Below are 18,517 nucleotides of genomic sequence, written 5' to 3' on the forward strand. Positions count from 1 at the left end.
GATATTAACTGTCTAAATCCTGGTTATGGAAAAGGAGTGGAGGGCAACAAATTGATTATGTGGTAGACTGTACTTTGCAGAATTTAACAATGTATTTCAGAAAGTATATTTTCACATATGTCTTCATCATTCATTGAAATATTTCAGGTTTCTCTCTAATCATTTTTCTATCTCTCCATCTATCTTCAGTCTTAAGTCTCATTCTATCTCTGGGTAATTGGGTAATTCTATTCATGATCACTAAATAAAGTTTGTTAATAAAAGAAAACAAGCTAATAAGTCAGGGTATCTGGTAAAAAAATAATTACTTATACTTATCTGGAGCTGTCTTTTCCTGTAAGATTTGCTTAGATAAAAACCTAGCAAAAAAGTGTTCTCAGGAGACCATAGAACCTATGAGGTCTAGGAGATTTTGCTGCCTTCTATGGTTATATCTATTCTGAAGGAGCGCTTTCTCCCGGAAAGGGGGTTGGGGCTAATCATTTACTGTCTTTACTACATGAGCCTAGTGTTGAGGAGGGAAAAAGCATGCCAAGCCACAAGAGAGGAAGCTTCTGGGCTAACAGAGTAAATATCTGATGTTAGCTGTCCTAGACCTTGGTGATGGGAAAGCCCATTCAGGAGTCGAAGACAGCAAGTCATTTATATGGAGTTGATAGCAGATATACACTAGGAAAATTGTAAATTGCAGACCATGACACTATAGCTCATATACTATATTGTTATAGTTTTCATTGTTATTCAATTTAAATTAGGTTTCTATAATCATTTTTATCTATCTATCTATCTGTCTATCTTACTATGTATCCTTCCATCCATCATCCATCTATCTCATTAGCTGAATAACTATCTAGCTTTCTAGCTATCATAAGTATTAAATTTTGTTCCATATCTGGGAAAAGGTATAATTGTGTTCATAGTTACCAATTTAAAAGTTTATAGAAACAATTTAAATAGGAAATTTAATCAAAATAATGAATTATACATTTCTGGATCTATTTTTAACTGAAAAGATTGGCTTAAATAAAAAGTAAGAAAAGCTTGTCATGAACAACAATTAAATCACAATTTACACTATTTATAGGATATGAATTAAGTTGGTTCTCTGGACTCCATGGAAAAACATCTTCTGCAAGCACAGCTGGCTACCCTTGTCATGTCTAGGGCACCTTGAAGATTACAGGTCTGTGCTGAGATACTAAAGTCAATTAGCCTTGCAGCTGTGCTCCTACCTCCCAGACCCTGATTTGCTCATGCCCAGAGCACAGCCCACTGCCTGGAGCACTTCTTGTAATGCAGCTCACACCTTATGCAGAAATCAATCCTCCCAATCAGCATACAGCATGGTCAGGAAGGCATCTGCTCAGGTCCTGGGTCTCTTGCTGCTCTGACTCACATGTAAGAAAAGAAAATGCATAGATTCACCCAGCTCATTGTAACCAACACTGCTTCAAGGAAGTTCTCTAAGTAATGCATAAATATAGGTTGTTTTTAATGTTGTCAATGCCAGGTGTTAGATGTGACATCCAGCTGACCCACTCTCTATCCTTGTCTGCATCTCTAGGAGACAGAGTCATCACTTTTAGGAACAGTCAGGGCACTGGTAATTACTTAAGCTGGAATCAGCAGACATCAAGAAAAACTTGTTTGCTTTAATATAAATGTAATATAAATAAAATGGCATAATTTTGCATATAAAATTACGGAGACTCTGTTACATATCTAGGTTGAGATAAACATTTAACATAACAAAACAAAACCAGAACTTCAAATGAAAATCTTGCCAGGTGTTATGTCATGACATTGTCACTAGTGGGAAATAAAACCCCAGAAAGAGAAAAAAAACTGATCCTTGATTTAGAAACCCTGGGAAAGCATGGGTGATGCTGCCTCCTTGTAAAAAGGACTTTGAAGCTGGGGAGCATTCTGCCATGCTTTCATAACACTCATGGCAACTGGGACTATAATTACAGGGGGAGTGTGTGTGTCATGCTTCCTAATGTACAGGTTGCTGACTATTCCATATTTTATTTTGTGAATTGTAATCACTTTACAAGGCTGACACTTCCACCCGGATTCTTATGGGGAGCTCATTACGTACAGGTCAGCAAGGTGAGGGAAGGAGGGTGGACTTTGCAGATATGCAGCTCTCATGAGAACATATGCATACACCATGTCCAGTTGTGGGAGATGAGAAGAGGCTGCAGTGTCAGTGCTGACCCTAGTGGGTCCCCAGAGTCCTCTGCAGTGAGCAGGTCACTGCTTGTCCTCCAGTACACAGATTGCATCCTGATCTTCATGATGCTCAGGATAAGAGTGAGGAAAGGCCGTGTGGTGGTGACTATCCATTGTTCCCTAGTGGGTTTTCTCAGAGCAAAATTTATAATGATTGGTAATACAATTAAAATTAGTTTTATGAATATACTAACTAGTTTATTATATATGAAATAGTCATATATCTTCTGCATTCATTTATATGTAAATCCTCCTTTCCATTTTATTATTAATAATTTCTATTGTGAAAATACCATACAGAAGAATTACAATTACATGAGCAAGATAATGAGTACATTTGTTGTCAAGCATTGTTGCCTCCTACTTTGTTTCCCCTTAATATCCCTGCCCTCCCATTTCCCCTCCCCACACACAAAAAGTTGTATTATTTGTTTTTCGATATAGCATCTTTTATATTTCATTGCTCCAATGGGTCCACCTGTATCCCCATTTAAACAATAGTCTTCCTTTCTATTCTGATAGTTATATTAAGTGAAGTACGCCTGGCCCAAAGAAACATAGGTCCCATGGTTTCCCTTATTTGCAATAACTAGTGTATGTCTGAGACAAGCAGAAACGGTTAGGCAAAATGAACCACAAGATAAGGACTCAAATGGTTTTTCTTTCTTGCTATTGTTTCTAGCATATTTATGAGATGATTTTTTTGTTGCTTTGTATGTCCGTCCCCCACAATATCACCCCTGCTTTCACTATATTTGATGTTGGTATAATTTGTGGAGGGGAAGGGAAAAAACAAATTGTTTAAATGGGGATACAGGTGGGCCCATTGCACCAATGTGATGTACAAGATGCTATGTCGAAAAACGAACTTTACAACTTTGGTGGGGGACATAGATGGAAGGGCAGGGATGGGAAGGGGAAACAAAGGAGGATGTAACAATTCTTGATAAGAAATATAATCATTAATTTGCTCATGTAATTGAAACCCTCTGTATGGTATTTTCACAATAAAAATAAGGAAATTGGCTCCAGTGGATTTTGCACCATCCTGACCACACTGAAGACTTTCCACCTTATCTTAGTCACCTCCTCCACCCTCAGCATCCTTCCCACAGTGTCAGGCCTTCCTGAATTCTGTGTCTCTCAGATTTTCACCAAGGTCCCAGACCTAATTCAGGTTCATGTCTCAGCCTATAAGCACTTCCTTCTTGCCAATAAGCCTCATAGAAAGCAGTCTTGGTCTCCTTCTGTTCCCACATCCTTACCCTCGCTTCTCAGCCAGGAGCACCTTCCCTCACAACCAAGGTCAGGGTAAGCCAAACTACCATTTTGGTTTGAGACCACTATTCCATGTATTCCAGTACCTGAAGTCTGTGTGGACTTGAAATTCACAAGACAGAAGTCCACGCTTGCTAAACCAGCCCTGGAGCATGGCTATTGAGATGTTATATATACATATTTATGTATATATAAATATATAATATAATGTATATTACTGTAAAAATACTGTATAAAGGGGTTACAGTTACATGAGTAAGGTAGTGAATATTTCCTATCAAGAATTTTTACAAGGCTCTCCAGATTTTAAAGCCTGGTTTCTTTCTTTTTTTGGGGGGGGGATCCGGTCGTGGGGCCTGAACTCTGGGCCTGAGTGCTCTTCCTCAGCTCTTCACCTCAAGGCTAGCGCTCTACCACTTGAGCCACAGCGCCACTTCTGGCTTTTTTCTTTTTGCTTATGTGGTGCTGAGAAATCAAACCCAAGGCCTCAGGCATGCAAGGCAAGCGCTCTACCACTGAGCCACCTTCCCAGCCTAAGCCTGGCTTCTTTCAAGCCCACACAAATAGATGTTCTTGGGATCTCCCTTCCTCATCCTATTAATATGTCCCCTATAATTTACCAGGTGGCCTTCACTCTTAGCCAACACCAGCTGCCTTCTTTTTGTTTTTTGAGTACCCACTTTGTCTTGCAGTGCATGGTAGAGTTAAAGTCAATAGCATCTACTTGGGGAACCATGTGATAAGATCAGAAGTGAAATACCAGAGGACTGAAAGGGATGGGTAAATCTTTCAGGTAGGATAAAATCATCTTTCAAACTGGAAAGAACATTGCAAAGTACTTCTTGGATCAGTTATGTTAGTATGTACTGCAGAGAACAGCAATGTTGTAGAAGCTAAGGACGATCCAAACACAACTCAGATGCAGATTATTTAGTGAATGATATTGAAGAGAAATCCTGCAGTATGGGGTGATGTGCCCCTCATGCTGATTTCCATGTTTGTGGGGGCTATTTACTTCACTATAGTTTCACTGCCTCTGGTCTGTTGTTCCCAGGATGAAGATGCCATCTCCATACTGTGTGGCTTCAGTTAATTGTCCTCACCCTTGACAACAGTGTATTTTGTACCTTCTGAATCTTCTTGGGTCCTATGGTCCAAAACAACCATTAAAAACTGCGTTACTGTCTATTGGTGGTAGTTTATGCCCATACCACCAGCTACACACAAACTGGAGATCTGAGGCTCTTGGCTGGAATCTTGGTACAAAAGTCCATAATTACCTTACCTTTAATTAACTACCAAAAAATCTGGAAGTGAAGCTATGGCTCAAGTGGGAATGCACCAGCTATGAGCACAAAAGCTCAGGAAACCTCTTAGACCCCACGTTAAATCTTCAGTCCTAGCACGCAAAATATTGCTTTAGTAGCCAGGCACAGGTGGCTCATGCCTGTAATCCTACCTACTCAGGAGGCTGAGATCTGAGGATCATGGTTCAAAGCCAGCCGGGGCAAGAAAAGCCATGAATCTCTTTTCTCTAATAAATCACCAGAAAACAGGAAGTGACACTGTGGCTCAAGTGGTAGAGTACTCAACTTGAGCAGAATAGTTGAGGGACAGCGCTCAAGCCCAGAGTTCAAGTCCTATGACCGACAAAAAAAAATTACATATATATATTGTTTTACTGAGGCCCTAAAAATGTAACTTGAAAGATTTTTAAGCTAAAGGAACACAGGCAATTTAAAGTAGTTGAGCCCTTGAGTTAGAGAATACCTCAGCATCTGAGAGGGAAAAATTTTCATTAAGATAACATTCAGATAAATGTCCTCTAAAAATTTATTAAATATCTAGCACTACAGTGCATATACTCACGATGGTGGCTATGATACTATGTATCTTCCTAAGAATAAGTGGGAAATGTCTAATGTGAGCTGTCCTGTCCTAGAGTGAGGTGATGATGAAGAGCCTTCAGAAGAAAAGGAAACAACTTATTTATAAGTAATGAACAGGGCACCAATCCAAACAACAGCAGATAGTCTACGCACCTCAGATCATGAAACATGATTGCACATATACTTTTTTTTTTGGGGGGTCCGGTAGTGGGGCCTGAACTCTGGGCCTGGGCGCTGTCCCTCAGCTCTTCAGCTCAAGGCTAGCGCTCTACCACTTGAGCCACAGCGCCACCTCTGGCTTTTTTCTTTTTGCTTATGTGGTGCTGAGGAATCGAACCCAGGGCCTCAGGCATGCAAGGCAAGCAGTCTACCACTGAGCCATCTTCCCAGCCCCTGCACATATACTTTTTGTTAGCATTTTCCCAATTACCTATGGATTATCTCCTTTTCAATATTTTTATTATTATATCTTTAAATAGTTGTACAAAGCAGTTCTCATTCTACAAAACAGTCTATGAGAACAAGGTGTCTGACAACATTGTCACCCATCTCGCCTAAACCAACCCTGCTCTCACTAATTTTTAAAATTGAGATTAGGTGATTACATAAATTTCACAGTATTGTGGAATAGTGATGTTAAGTTTAAGTCACAAACTTTTTAACCTACACAAGGCTAATTGTCATTATCATGGTCTATAAAGTTTGTGAACTCTATAAGCTTTGACAATACAAATTCAAATATACTTTTAAAGTATTATCTTTCATTAAGAATTTTGATAGTTTTCTTTATCTACCTATGCAATTTCTTGACTATCTTTCTATCTCCACATGCATTATCACTTTTATAACACTTGTGTCTGGGTTATAATGACCCTTATTAATCATATTCTAGGAATTGTGTGTTATAAAATCCACTGATACCAAATGCAGAGGTATTATAAAATTAACTTTACTTTGAAATGTTTATTTCTGAGTGACTTATATTAAGAAAAAAGCTAGCAAATTTTAGATAATGTTCATTATATTATTATTCTGCTAACAGGACATACATCTGTTTTTTCCTCACCAGAGTCAAACACATGTTCTAGAAGCAAAGTGGAAATCTGGGATCTTTAGGTCCTTTCTTTGTCACTGAGATATACCAGCCTGAAACTCCAACCAGCCCTGCCCAGCCCTGCTGATTTGCATGTGCCCAAAGCACAGTCCACTTCTTCATATGCTGCTCAAAACCTGAGCAGGAGGTTTTATCAGCACACAGAACAGACATGAGGGCCCTTCCTCAACAACAGAGGCACTTGATCCTCTGGCTCCCAGGTAAGGAAAGATAATACTGAGGATTTCTCATCCAGAGTTAACAGAGCTGCTGGGCTCTTCATGGATATATTTGGATAGTAGAATTAACTAAACAGATAATGTTTTCCATATATCCATTGTCCGGTGCCAGATGTGACATCAAGTTGACACAAGCAACACCCCTGTCTACATTTCTGGAAGACATAGTTATCATCGTTTACAGGGCCAGTCAGGGCCTTAGCAATAGCTTACTTTGGCACCATTAGAAACCAGGGAAATCTCCAAAGGTCCTGAACCTTTATGCAACTGGTATGCAATCTGGGGTACTATTAAGGTTCAGTGGCATGGGTCTGGGATACAGTTCACTCTCAGAAACAGCAACCTGCAGACTGAAGATGTTGCTACTTTTTTTTTTTTAATTTTCTTTTTGTATTACTATCAACAGAGTTGTAGTTACCCTTCTACAGTAACACAAGTCATAACAAACTTCACAGAGAAGCAGAAGTGAGAGGCTGGGCTGCCCCAGCTGCTTTTCCTGGTGCTGCCACCTACTGACAGAGCTTCTCAGATGCATCCAGACTTTTGAGATCATGGGAAAGTATTGGGGAAAAGTCATGGAGGCATCCTCACACCATAACTCTCTGTCTTTCTGCTCATCCCAAGCAGTACACACAATGCCTATTATGACTTACAAGGAATATACATCTGTACTCATTTGTAGCTCAGATTGGGTTAATAATTTGCAGTCATCCAATAAAGAGAATACACTTTTCTGTAGGTCAAATCAGATTTTTAGTATGTTTTTCATTGTAAAAATATTATACAGAGGGGTTACTATTACATGAGCAAGTTAATGAGTACATTTCCTATCAAGCATTGTTGCCTCCTCCTTTGTTTTTCCATTACCATCCCTTCCCTCCCACCTCCACAACTACCCCCTCCACACCCCCGCCAAAGTTGTAAAGTTTGTTTTAAACATAGTGTCTTGGATATCTCACAGTTAGAATGGGTCAACTTGTATCCATTCTTAAGCATTTTGTTTTTTCCCTTCCCCTACCCGAATTACAGAAGCTATATAGAAGATGCAAGGCTAATTAGTTTTATAGGATAAAGTCATTAAAATTTTTAAAACATTACTGATTCCCACAGTAAAATTTAATTTGAAGTAAAATATAATGTTTTTGTATATGTACACATTGTGCAATGATCTAAAGGAGGTAATTAACAAGTTAATTCATCACTTAAACATTTTTTATTTTTGTGTAGTCAACTTTTTTTCTTCAGGAAATTAGATCTTTATAACAACTTATATCAAGTTATGTCACAACAATACAGCCAACATTGTAATCTAACTATCAGATAATTAATCTCTTTTTAATCCTGAATATCACATTAATTATTATTATTTCTCAATGCCACTTTGTCAGACCACTTTTGGAAGTCCAATGGAATCATGAATTTGTTATTAACTTAAAAAATATAAAAACAAAATAACAAAGATTTTGTACCCTATTTTGGAAGGTTAGGACCTAATTTTTTTGTTGCTTGATCTTCTCAAAATAAACTACTCTCTTATTATTTTCACTTCTCATTGTTATTGAATAGGTGATGTACAAAGTGATTACAGTTACATAAGACAGGTAATAAGTACATTAATTTTTGAACAGTGTCACCCCTTCCACCATTTTCTCCCTTTTTTCCCTCCTGATCCTTGCCCCAATAATTGTGTAGTTCATTTTCAACAGTGTCTAGTGAGTATTACTCACTAGCATTTGTTCACCATTTGTCCCACCATTTCTATGGTACCCCTTACTCTCTTCAAAATAAAACAAAACAAAATTTATATACAAGGCAAGGGTACAGAAAACAAAACCAGCCAGAAAGAAGATAAAAAATAAAAAGCAAAAAACAAAAGAAATAAACCATAACTTTAATTGATCATATATATATATATATGGATATACATCCATTGAGGCTTTCTTGTGTGTGAAAATATCGTACAGAGTGGTTAAAATTCATGGGCAAGGTAATGAATATATTTCTTTTCAAGCATTGTTGCCTCCTCCCTTGTTTCATTTTCTTATCTACCCACAAGCACCCTCCTCCACCTTCCCCCCCCCCCCCGCCCCTCCTCCCTCAGCCAAAGTTGTAAAGATCTTTTTTTCCATAACATCTTGTACACCTTATTTTTGGAATGGGTCCACCTGTATCCCTATTTAAACAATTTGTTTTTCCCTTCCCCTCCGCAAATTATATCAACATCAAATACAGTGAAAACAGGGGTTATACCGTGGGGGAAGGACATACAAAGCAACAAAGAAATCATCTTATAAGTATGTTAGAAACAATCACAAGAAAGAAAAAAAAAACATTTGAATCCTTATCTTGGGGTTCATTTTGTCTAACATCAACTTGTCTGACCATTTCTGCTTGTCCAGACATGTACTAATAATTGCAAATAATGGAAACCATGGGACCTATGTTTCTTTGGGCCTGGCTTACTTCACTTAGTATAATCTTTTGCAACTCTTTCCATTTCCTAACAAATAGGGTAATGTCATTCTTTCTGATGGAGGCATAGAATTCCATTGTGTATATATACCATATTTTCTTGATCCATTCATCTTTTGAGGGCATCTGGGTTGGTTTCAAATCTTAGCTATGGTAAATAATGCTGCAATAAACATAGTTGTGCTGGTAGCTTTAGTATGGTTCTGTTTTTGATCATTTGGGTAAATTCCCAAAAGTGGGAATGCTGGGTAATAGGGGAGCTCTATGTGGAGTCTTTTGAGAAACCTCCATACTGCTGTCCAAAGTGGTTGAACAAGATTACACTCCCACCAACAGTGCAGTAAGGTTCCTTTCTGTCCTCATTCCCTCCATCATCTGTTGATATTAGAGTTCTTGCCTCTTCAGTAAATGGTGCTGGGAAAATTTGTTAACCACTTGTAGAAAACTAAACCTAGATCCTTATATATCACCCTGCACCAGGATCAACTCCAAATGAATCAAATACCTAGAAGTCAAAGCAGACACTCTGAAAACATTACAGGTTGGATTCAGAGAAACCCTAGGTCTTCTGGGTACATGCCAAAACTTTCTTAAAAGAGACCCAGAAACACAACAAATCAAAGAAATTTTGGGCAAACGGGACTGCAAGAAATTGCAGAGCTTGTCCATGGCAAAGGACGTAGCTAGCAAGATCAATAGATACAACGACAAGGGTCTCATATCTAAAATAAATCTAGAACTAAAAAAACTAAATCCCCCAAAAACAAATCCTCAATTACACAACTGCCCACTACAAAAGTGCGCTAAAGACTTAAAGAGAACCTTATCTGAAGAGGAAAGTAGGATGGCCAATAGACACCCTTCCTTTTTTCTTTTCTTACACTGTTACATCCAACTGGCTATTTGCATATTGCTACCTAAGGAGGACCTTCCTTTCTAAGTCTGAAATAAAGGCTCAGCTCTGAACTTGCCTTGACCTGTCAAGACTCCTCATTTCACGCCTAAACATGAAGTCCTCGTCTCAGCTCCTGTGGCTGTTAATGCTCTGGATCCCTGGTAAGGGCAAAGGGAGGTGAGGAATAAGAGTGGGTGGTAAGGGCAAAGGGAGGTGAGGAATAAGAGTGGGTGGGAGGGTGAGCTCTCATGGACCAGTGGTAACTTATCCATGTGTTAGATGTTCATGGTAGGGCAATGAGGTTTAGGTCTGAGAGAGTGAGAAACAGTCAGAAAGAACTAGAACCTGTGCTTGAGTGAAGACTCTGCTAGGTGGGAATACTGCTCTTGACTCCTCGATACACTTTTCTTCAGCAAGAATATCTCTTTTAATACTTAGTATTTTAAATTAAAAATCAAATCATGAATATGAATAAGAGGAAATATATATCTAAATAAAAGTAATGCATGCATTGCTCCCTATGTTTATGTATAACCTTGCTCTCTCTACCTTATTCTAATTTCAGGATCCAGTGGAGATGTTGTGATGACCCAGACTCCACTTTCCCTGCTTGTCACCCTGGGAGAGCGAGCCTCCATCTCCTGCAGGTCTAGTCAGAGCCTTCTGCATAGCAATGGAAACACCTACTTGCATTGGTTCCTACAGAAACCAGGCCAGTCTCCACATCACCTGATCTATTTGGTTTCCAAACGAGGATCTGGAATTCCAGACAGATTCAGTGGCAGTGGGTCAGGCACAGATTTCATACTGACAATCAGCAGGGTGGAAGCAGAGGATGTTGGAGTTTATTACTGTTTTCAAAGTACACATGTTCCTCCCACAGTGATACAGCCTTGAACAAAAACCTCCCATCTGGCTGGGTGAGCTGTCTTCATGGCTGGTTGGTCTGGGGAGCAGCCCAGCAGACTGTTTGAGTCTGCCTAGGAGGAAGATATTGAGGTCAATATAAGAGTGACTCTGAGTAGGGATGAAGAGTTTATGACAATACAACAAAATGCAATCTGTAACAACCAGAATAATTACCTGGATATAAAGACCATATAAACCAAGAGGTATTTATTGAAAAATGCAAGTCTCTCATCAGTAATATTATAGCCAACCTGTAATCTAAAAAATAAATGCCTGCTGTGATGATTATTCTCTCTGTGATGAAATTTATAATACTACATTTCAGCACACGGTAGCCTACATCTTTTGCTATGCTTTCTGTTCAGAACCTGGAAGAACAGTTGTGCCTTTTCTAGCTTCTGCTCTGTGTGATCATCAAACCCTGCCTGACCATCAAGCCACCATCAGAGTTTGATTAGTGTCTTTTGCACAAAGCACAGTAATGTCTGCCTTCTATGTCCTGGGGCTCTGGCTCTACTTAAGAGAATGGTGTGTGGCAAAACCCTGTAATATAGTTCATGGGCCCCAGAAGTCTGAGAGTGAGCACTTTTTCAAGAGTGCTTTATTCATCTGTTCATTCTCTGTGTCTTTATATAAAAAAAACATGTCAAGACGGCATCATTAATCTTGTTTGCCTTGTATCCACTTTTATCACCTTAGACACCTGGAACTATGAAATCTCACAGGCTAGGACTTGGGGAATTCTCAAGTCTCCACCAGTGTCCAGTGTGCTTCTGCTTCAGATGCTATAAATTGTTTCGCCATGATGCTCTCCAAGCCATCTGGGAAAAAGTGGCATGAAGTTGTAAATGCTCTGGTTTCATCAAGGTATCATTCATAGAAGAAGTATAGGTCTGGAATGTATATGAACTCATGGAATAGCTTTAAGTTACTTATGGAAACATCTTAACAGGAACAATTAATGCAATGTTTATCCACAATTGTAGCATTTTGTGGAAGACCAGCCAGAAATGTCAGAATTGAATCTCAGTTCTCCTCTCTGCTCAGGCATTTTAACAGAAGTTGCCATCAGATTTGTAATTCTCACCTGGGCTCCTCACTGTCTCCTCACAAGTCTGTGAGTCATCAGAAAAGAAAAATAATGTTTCACTGGGACTCCAACATACTGCTATTTCTGTATGATTGACAAGTCAGCTGTTATTACTACTTCCTATCTAAGAGTTGTGACTGGAGCTCACGTGGAGTTATTTCTAGGTATTAATAATGAGTCTATTATCATATCCAGAAAAATTCATTGTAGTAATGGTAATTACAAAATGAGAAATTACATTAAATATTTGCTGTCAATATTTAACACTTCAATACCTTTCTAGAAAAGCACATACACAGACAAACACACATATAATGGAGGAATATTTGTTTACCCAAATATATATATATAATTAAGCATTTCTACTCATTCTTCTCCTGAAAACAGAAATATTCTTATCATCCCTGAGCACTGGTTACAAATGCAAAATAGCTGATTCACCTTTCTTCCAGGAATGATGCTCTGCATTTCATCAAGTTAACAGGTTTCCATGGGATGTTTTGGAATCTAAGCTTTAGGAGATTTTGACCTCAACGAAGACCTGTTAAGAAAAAAAATGGTAGCAACATAACTACATCTTTGTCTAATTAACAGAAACTAATTTTTTTTCTTGGATGCCAAACTGCAAATTCATGAATATTTCTCAGTTATATGATCCAGTCCTTTGAAAGTATAATGGAATAAATGTTTATTAGCAATTTGATAAAAATTCATGGTCCTGTTCTGAGGATATTTGGACATAAATTTGTGGCAATACCTTGACCACAGCAGAATGTATATAATCCTAAGTGGTCATTTCCTCTTATGTCTCTGTTCCAGATCAAACAATTCCACACAATGGAGACAAGACCAGGGACCTGCAACAAAATGAAGAAGCTGAGCCCTGCCTGGATTGGGCACATCAGTGCAATTGTGAATTTGTCTTTGCCCTAACAGAAATGATTTGTGTTATAAGCCCCTAGATTTAGAGGAGTTCGTTACACTTTATTATTGTTGAAATGATGACTGGTTTCATATGAAACATGAACACATAAAGAGGATGCATTTTTATGAGAACTGATTACATAACATATTTATAAAATAAATATAAAGTGATAGAATACAGAGACGAATATGAGATTATGTAAATAAAAGTAATGCAGTTGCATCTACCATAGAACCTTCTGAAAAAGAAACAATTAATTTGCAACTGACCCATGAACATCAATCAATATCAGAGGAATTAGAAATGGGCTTACATATATGAAATTACTGATAGATATTCACAGGTATACATTAACAGAAAAAACATGCTTAGACACACATAATGTGTAAAAACATATATAATATAGGCTGACCCATTGTAGTAATGAGATGTGCAAGACACTATCTTGAAAACAAACTGTACAACTTGTGGGGGATGAAGGAGTTGGGAGATGGGGAGGGAAAGGATGGTAGGAGCAAAACAAAGGAGGAGGTAACAATGCTCGAAAGGAAATGTACTCATTATCTTATTATGTAGTTGTAACCCTCTGTACAGTATTTGTACAATAAAAAATATAAAACATACCGAATACATATAGAATATGTAAAAACTTATGAATCCTCAGTTGTCTACAGCTCTCAACTATTTCCTCCTGTATATCTGGGGATGTATATGACTGAGTCATCTTAGGGCCTAGAATCCTATGTGAGGCCCTCATTTAGTATGTCCACAGGAAACCAGAGAGGGAAAAGCATTCTGGGAAATACACTTCCTGTATAAACTGTGTAATAGAAGTTGAGAGCTGGCCACCCTTGGTGGTCATATGACCCAAAACTCAAGGATTTGATCAGGATTTCATTACCCAAGAACATTTCTGTATTGATTCTAAGTATCATCAACATATTACAAGCAACACTGGAAAGTTTCATTAAGTCACAGGTCAATGGAAAATGAAATTTTTGCAATAAATATGTAAGAATCTCTTCATAAACAAACCAAATTCTTTCTTAACAATATAAAAACAAAACTCAACTAAAAAGGGATGCAGTATTATTTCTTTCACTTCAGAGTTTGTACAGAATTCAGCATCAACAACATCATGAAGACCATGTGACAAAGGCAAAATTATAAACCATCTCAGATCTACTGAATGTGAATATTCAGTTCAGCAAGATAACAAGTGCTCCTTGTTAGGTCTAAGAAGCCTTGTGCAAGCCAGGGCCTGGTTGTTTACAACTGTAACTACAGCTACTCAGGAGACTGGGATTTGAAGATTGTGGTTCAAAGCCAACCCAGACAGGAAAGGAAGACTCTTATTTCTAATTACCCAAAAAGACCTGGAAGTAGAGCTCTGACTTAAGTGGTAGAGCACTAGTCGTGAGTATACATAGTGCAAGAAAAGGGCCTAGGCCCTACATTCGAGCATGAGGACTGGTAGAAAAAAATCAGCTGTGTTTACAGGATGAGTATCAAGGATAAAATATTCTCCTTACTTCTCTATTAGCCACATATAAGGACATGTTTATTTAAACCACATGTTAAACACACACAGATGTGCATCTGTATATACATGCTTGTGTACACACACATACACATGCCTTCATTAACTCATTCCCAGTTTTTATAACAAAGTACTTATGCACTGTACAAAGTTGTTTTTTTTTTTTTGTTGTTGGTCGTGGGGCTTGAACTCTGGGCCTGGGCGCTATCCCTCAGCTCTTCAGCTCAAGGCGAGCGCTCTACCACTTGAGCTACAGCGCCACTTCCGGTTTTCTGGTGGTTTATTGGAGATAGGAGTCTCACGGTCTCTCCTGCCCGGGCTGGCTTTGAACCACGATCCTCAGATCTCAGCCTCCTGAGTAGCTAGGATTACAGGCGTGAGCCACCAGCGCCCGGCTTGTACTAAGTTTTGTTTAATACATACTTTTAGAGTTAGAAAGTCCTAGGTACAGTATCATTATTTGTCTGTTCTCAGGTGAGGGCTGTCATGTCTGTATCAGGACATTGTGTTATTAGAAAGCCACATATTGAAGAGGCTGATTATTTGGTTGTCTTCACATCACAGCAATTGACTCTTAAGAGATCTGACTTACTCCTTTAACCCTCCCAAAGGCAGCACCTCCAGTGATCTAGGCACTTCCCACAAGTCACTGACATTTGAGGTCTTCTACCTCTCAGCATAAACACACAGGGGTCCACTGAGAAAAGTCCTTCTTACACAGACTTTGTGAAAAAGGCACATCGAAATGTTCGTAGTGCCTGTCCATATGCTAATACATTTGTATTAACAGACAATTAGATTGGAAATGTGTGAAGTTACTGTCTTCAAAATAATAATAATGCACTTAATACTTGCCAGTACCATAATGATGCATTCACTTCTACAGCTTTAGTAGTCACTGGATTGGGAAATGTTTACATTTATAAATGTCATCATAACATTAGGATCTGAATGCTTATGGTTCTTCAGCCTTAGCTCAGAGATAATATGGGGATCATCTTAGTGTTCTGCAGGGAAGCCACACAGAAGCCCTGTCAGCACCAGGGAATTCTGCACATGAAAATTTATGCCATTAGCACATGAAAATGTATGGCATTAGTTTCAAGATGCTGGTCTTTTTTTGTGTGTTTTTTTCAGTGGTACTGAGGTGAACTCAAGACTTCACAAGTACTCTTCTATTACTGCAACATACACAGATCTCTTTGCTTTAGGTCATTTTTTTCAAGTAAGATTTTGGGGTTATGCTTGTCTGGGTCACAAGCCCAGACATTTGTTCAGTCACTAAAGATTTCTTCAGTTTGACACTAAAAGAGATTGGTAACATAGTAATGTACATGTTTATAGAGTAGAGTAATCTGAATAGACTTCAGTTTGTAGGATAAAGAATATCTGTCTCTGAATGGGAACAATTTGAAAGGACAGAAACATGAATGTCATCCAAAGGTGTAGGAGACTTCTAGCTCAGACATGTGGAATGATCACAAAGCTGTCATGAATCTATGTCCTTTCAGAATACAGAAAGTCAAAGTCTGATGTTAACTGTCTAAATCCTGGTTATGGAAAAGTGTATTCAGGAGTGAAGGACAACAAATGGCTTATGTGGAGGTGATAGCAGATACCCAATAGGTAGACTGTACTTTGCAGAACATAACAATATATTTCACAAAGAATATTTCCACATATTTCTTCATCATTCATTGAAATATTTTAGGTTTCTCTCTATTTATCTATCTATCTCTCTTGTCTATTTTCAGTCTTAAGTCTCATTCTATCTCTGGGTAATTGGGTATTTCTCTTCATGATCACTAAACAATAAAGTTTGTTAAAAAAAAAAAAAAAAACAAGCTAATGAGTCAGGGAATCTGGTAAAAAAAAAAAAAAATTACTTGCATATCTCTGGAACTGTCTTTTCCTGGAAGATTGGGTTAGGTAAAAAGCTAGCCAAAAAGTATTTCATGACCAACATTGAAATTACAATTCACTCATATCACAGGACATAAATTCATTTAGTTCACTGGACCCAAGAGAATAACATCCCATGCTAGCACATTTGTATTATTCTGGCTGGGTTGACCTTAATGTATCCTGGGCACATTAAGGACAACATGTCTGAGCTAAGATACTAAAATATGCAGCCTTATAGCTATGCACCACACTTCTAGTCCCTGCAATTTACACGTGCCCAGGGCCCAGTCCACTGCTTTTAGGATGCCATAATAGTCTGCTCACATCCTGGTCAGGCTTCAGTCCCATTCAGCACACTGCATGGACATGAAGGCCCCTGCTTAGCTCCTGGGATTTCTGCTGCTCTGGCTTCCAGGTAAGGAAAAACAATCCCTAGATTTACTTAACACAATATTGTAAACAATATTTTAACAATATTTTTTCAAGGAAGTCTTTTAATAAATTAATGTACTATTTTTAATTTTATTTTATTGTAAAGATGCTATACAGAGGGGTTACAGTTACGTAAGCAAGGCAATGAGTACATTACTTTTTGAGCATTGTTACCCCTTGTTGTTGTCCCACTATCCCTTCCTTCCCCCACTTCCCACACTCCTCCCCCTCCTCCCCATCCCTGCACCCTTTGCCAGAAGTTGTAAAGTTCATTTCCAATATACCGTCCTGTGGGTATCATTGTTGCAATGTTGCAATGTGTCAGCATTTTGTTATTCCCCTTTCCCTCCCCAGATTAGACAAATGTGTAATCAAGATGCAGGATACCAAAATCAAGTACAGTGTCAACAAGTTTTGTGTTTTCAATGTTAGGTGACAGATGTGACACTCAACTGACGCAGTCTCTGTCACTGTCTGTGTCTCTAGGAGACAGAGTCACCATCACTTGTAGGGCTAGTCACAGTATTAGCAGTTACATACACTGGTATCCACAGGAAGCAGGAAAAATCTCCAAGCTCCTTTTATATAGAGCATTCAGTTTGCAACCTAGGGTCCCATCAAAGTTGAGTGGCAGTTGATCTGGGACAGAGTTCACTTTTACCATAAACAGCCTGCAGCCTAAAGATGTTACAACTTATTTCTGTATGCAATATGCAGTGACTCTCCCATAGTGATACAAGTCATAACATGAACCTCCCAGGGAAACACAAGTGTAAGGCTGGCTGCCCCAGCTGCTCATATTTGTGCCTGCATCTGATGACAGTGGGACTCAAAAGAATAGAACTTTGCAGGTCATTTGAAACTTTTGGTTGAAAAAAAATCAGGGACCATCCTTTCCAGCTTACTTATCTTCTTCTGCCCCACCAGCACAGATCTGACAATGCACCTGCTGTCTTATTAAAGAGACACATCGATACTTACAAGGATCTGAGCTGTGGTATTCAAGTGGATTCACAAAGTAAACAAGAAGATAAAATTATACAAAAAAGATTTTCAAAAGAAAAGCTGTAGATTTCATAGCTCATCTTGTTCTGGTCCAGAAATAGGCATGTGGATGTAGAGGATACCTGATATTCCTACCAATCTCTTCCAGTTACAGTTCTTTGCTTTCTGGAAAGGGTGAAAAACAATACAATGGAGAACAGAGTATCTATTGAACAATTAGTGGTAAAACAAATAATTTCTATAAGCAAAAGCCTAGATAGAATTGGATCCATGCTACATAGCATTTAGGAAAATTAACACAAACTATTATGAAAATGCAAGTATAAGAAGTAAAATTAAAATTCTTAGCAGGCACACCAGCTGTCCAGCTTTGTAACTATGCCTAAGAGTTGGGAGGGGGGAGGAGTTGGAGAGGTGGGAAGGGAAAGGATGGTAGGCCTTAAACAAAGGAGGAGATAAAAATGCTTAATAGGAAATGTACTTATTACCTTACTCATGCAACTGTAACTCCTCTGTACAGTATTTTACAATAAAAACATATTTTAAAAAATCAAACAAAAATTCTTGAGTGTTAACAAGGAGGATTTTCTTAGTATTTTAGAAAGATTCC

At 38.4% G+C, this 18,517-nt stretch overlaps 1 gene segment (V, D, J or C); it reads left to right on the forward strand.

Moving 5' to 3' along the window:
* The first annotated feature begins 10,212 nt into the window (after nucleotides 1–10,212).
* Nucleotides 10,213–11,033, forward strand: LOC122114124. The segment is given in 2 exon segments: nucleotides 10,213–10,262; nucleotides 10,667–11,033. Coding segments are annotated over 2 exon segments (381 nt in total).
* Nucleotides 11,034–18,517: the final 7,484 nt, after the last annotated feature.

This window comes from Dipodomys spectabilis, unplaced genomic scaffold (assembly GCF_019054845.1).
Source record: "Dipodomys spectabilis isolate Male_0828 unplaced genomic scaffold, ASM1905484v1 ptg000106l, whole genome shotgun sequence".
NCBI lineage: Eukaryota > Metazoa > Chordata > Mammalia > Rodentia > Heteromyidae > Dipodomys > Dipodomys spectabilis.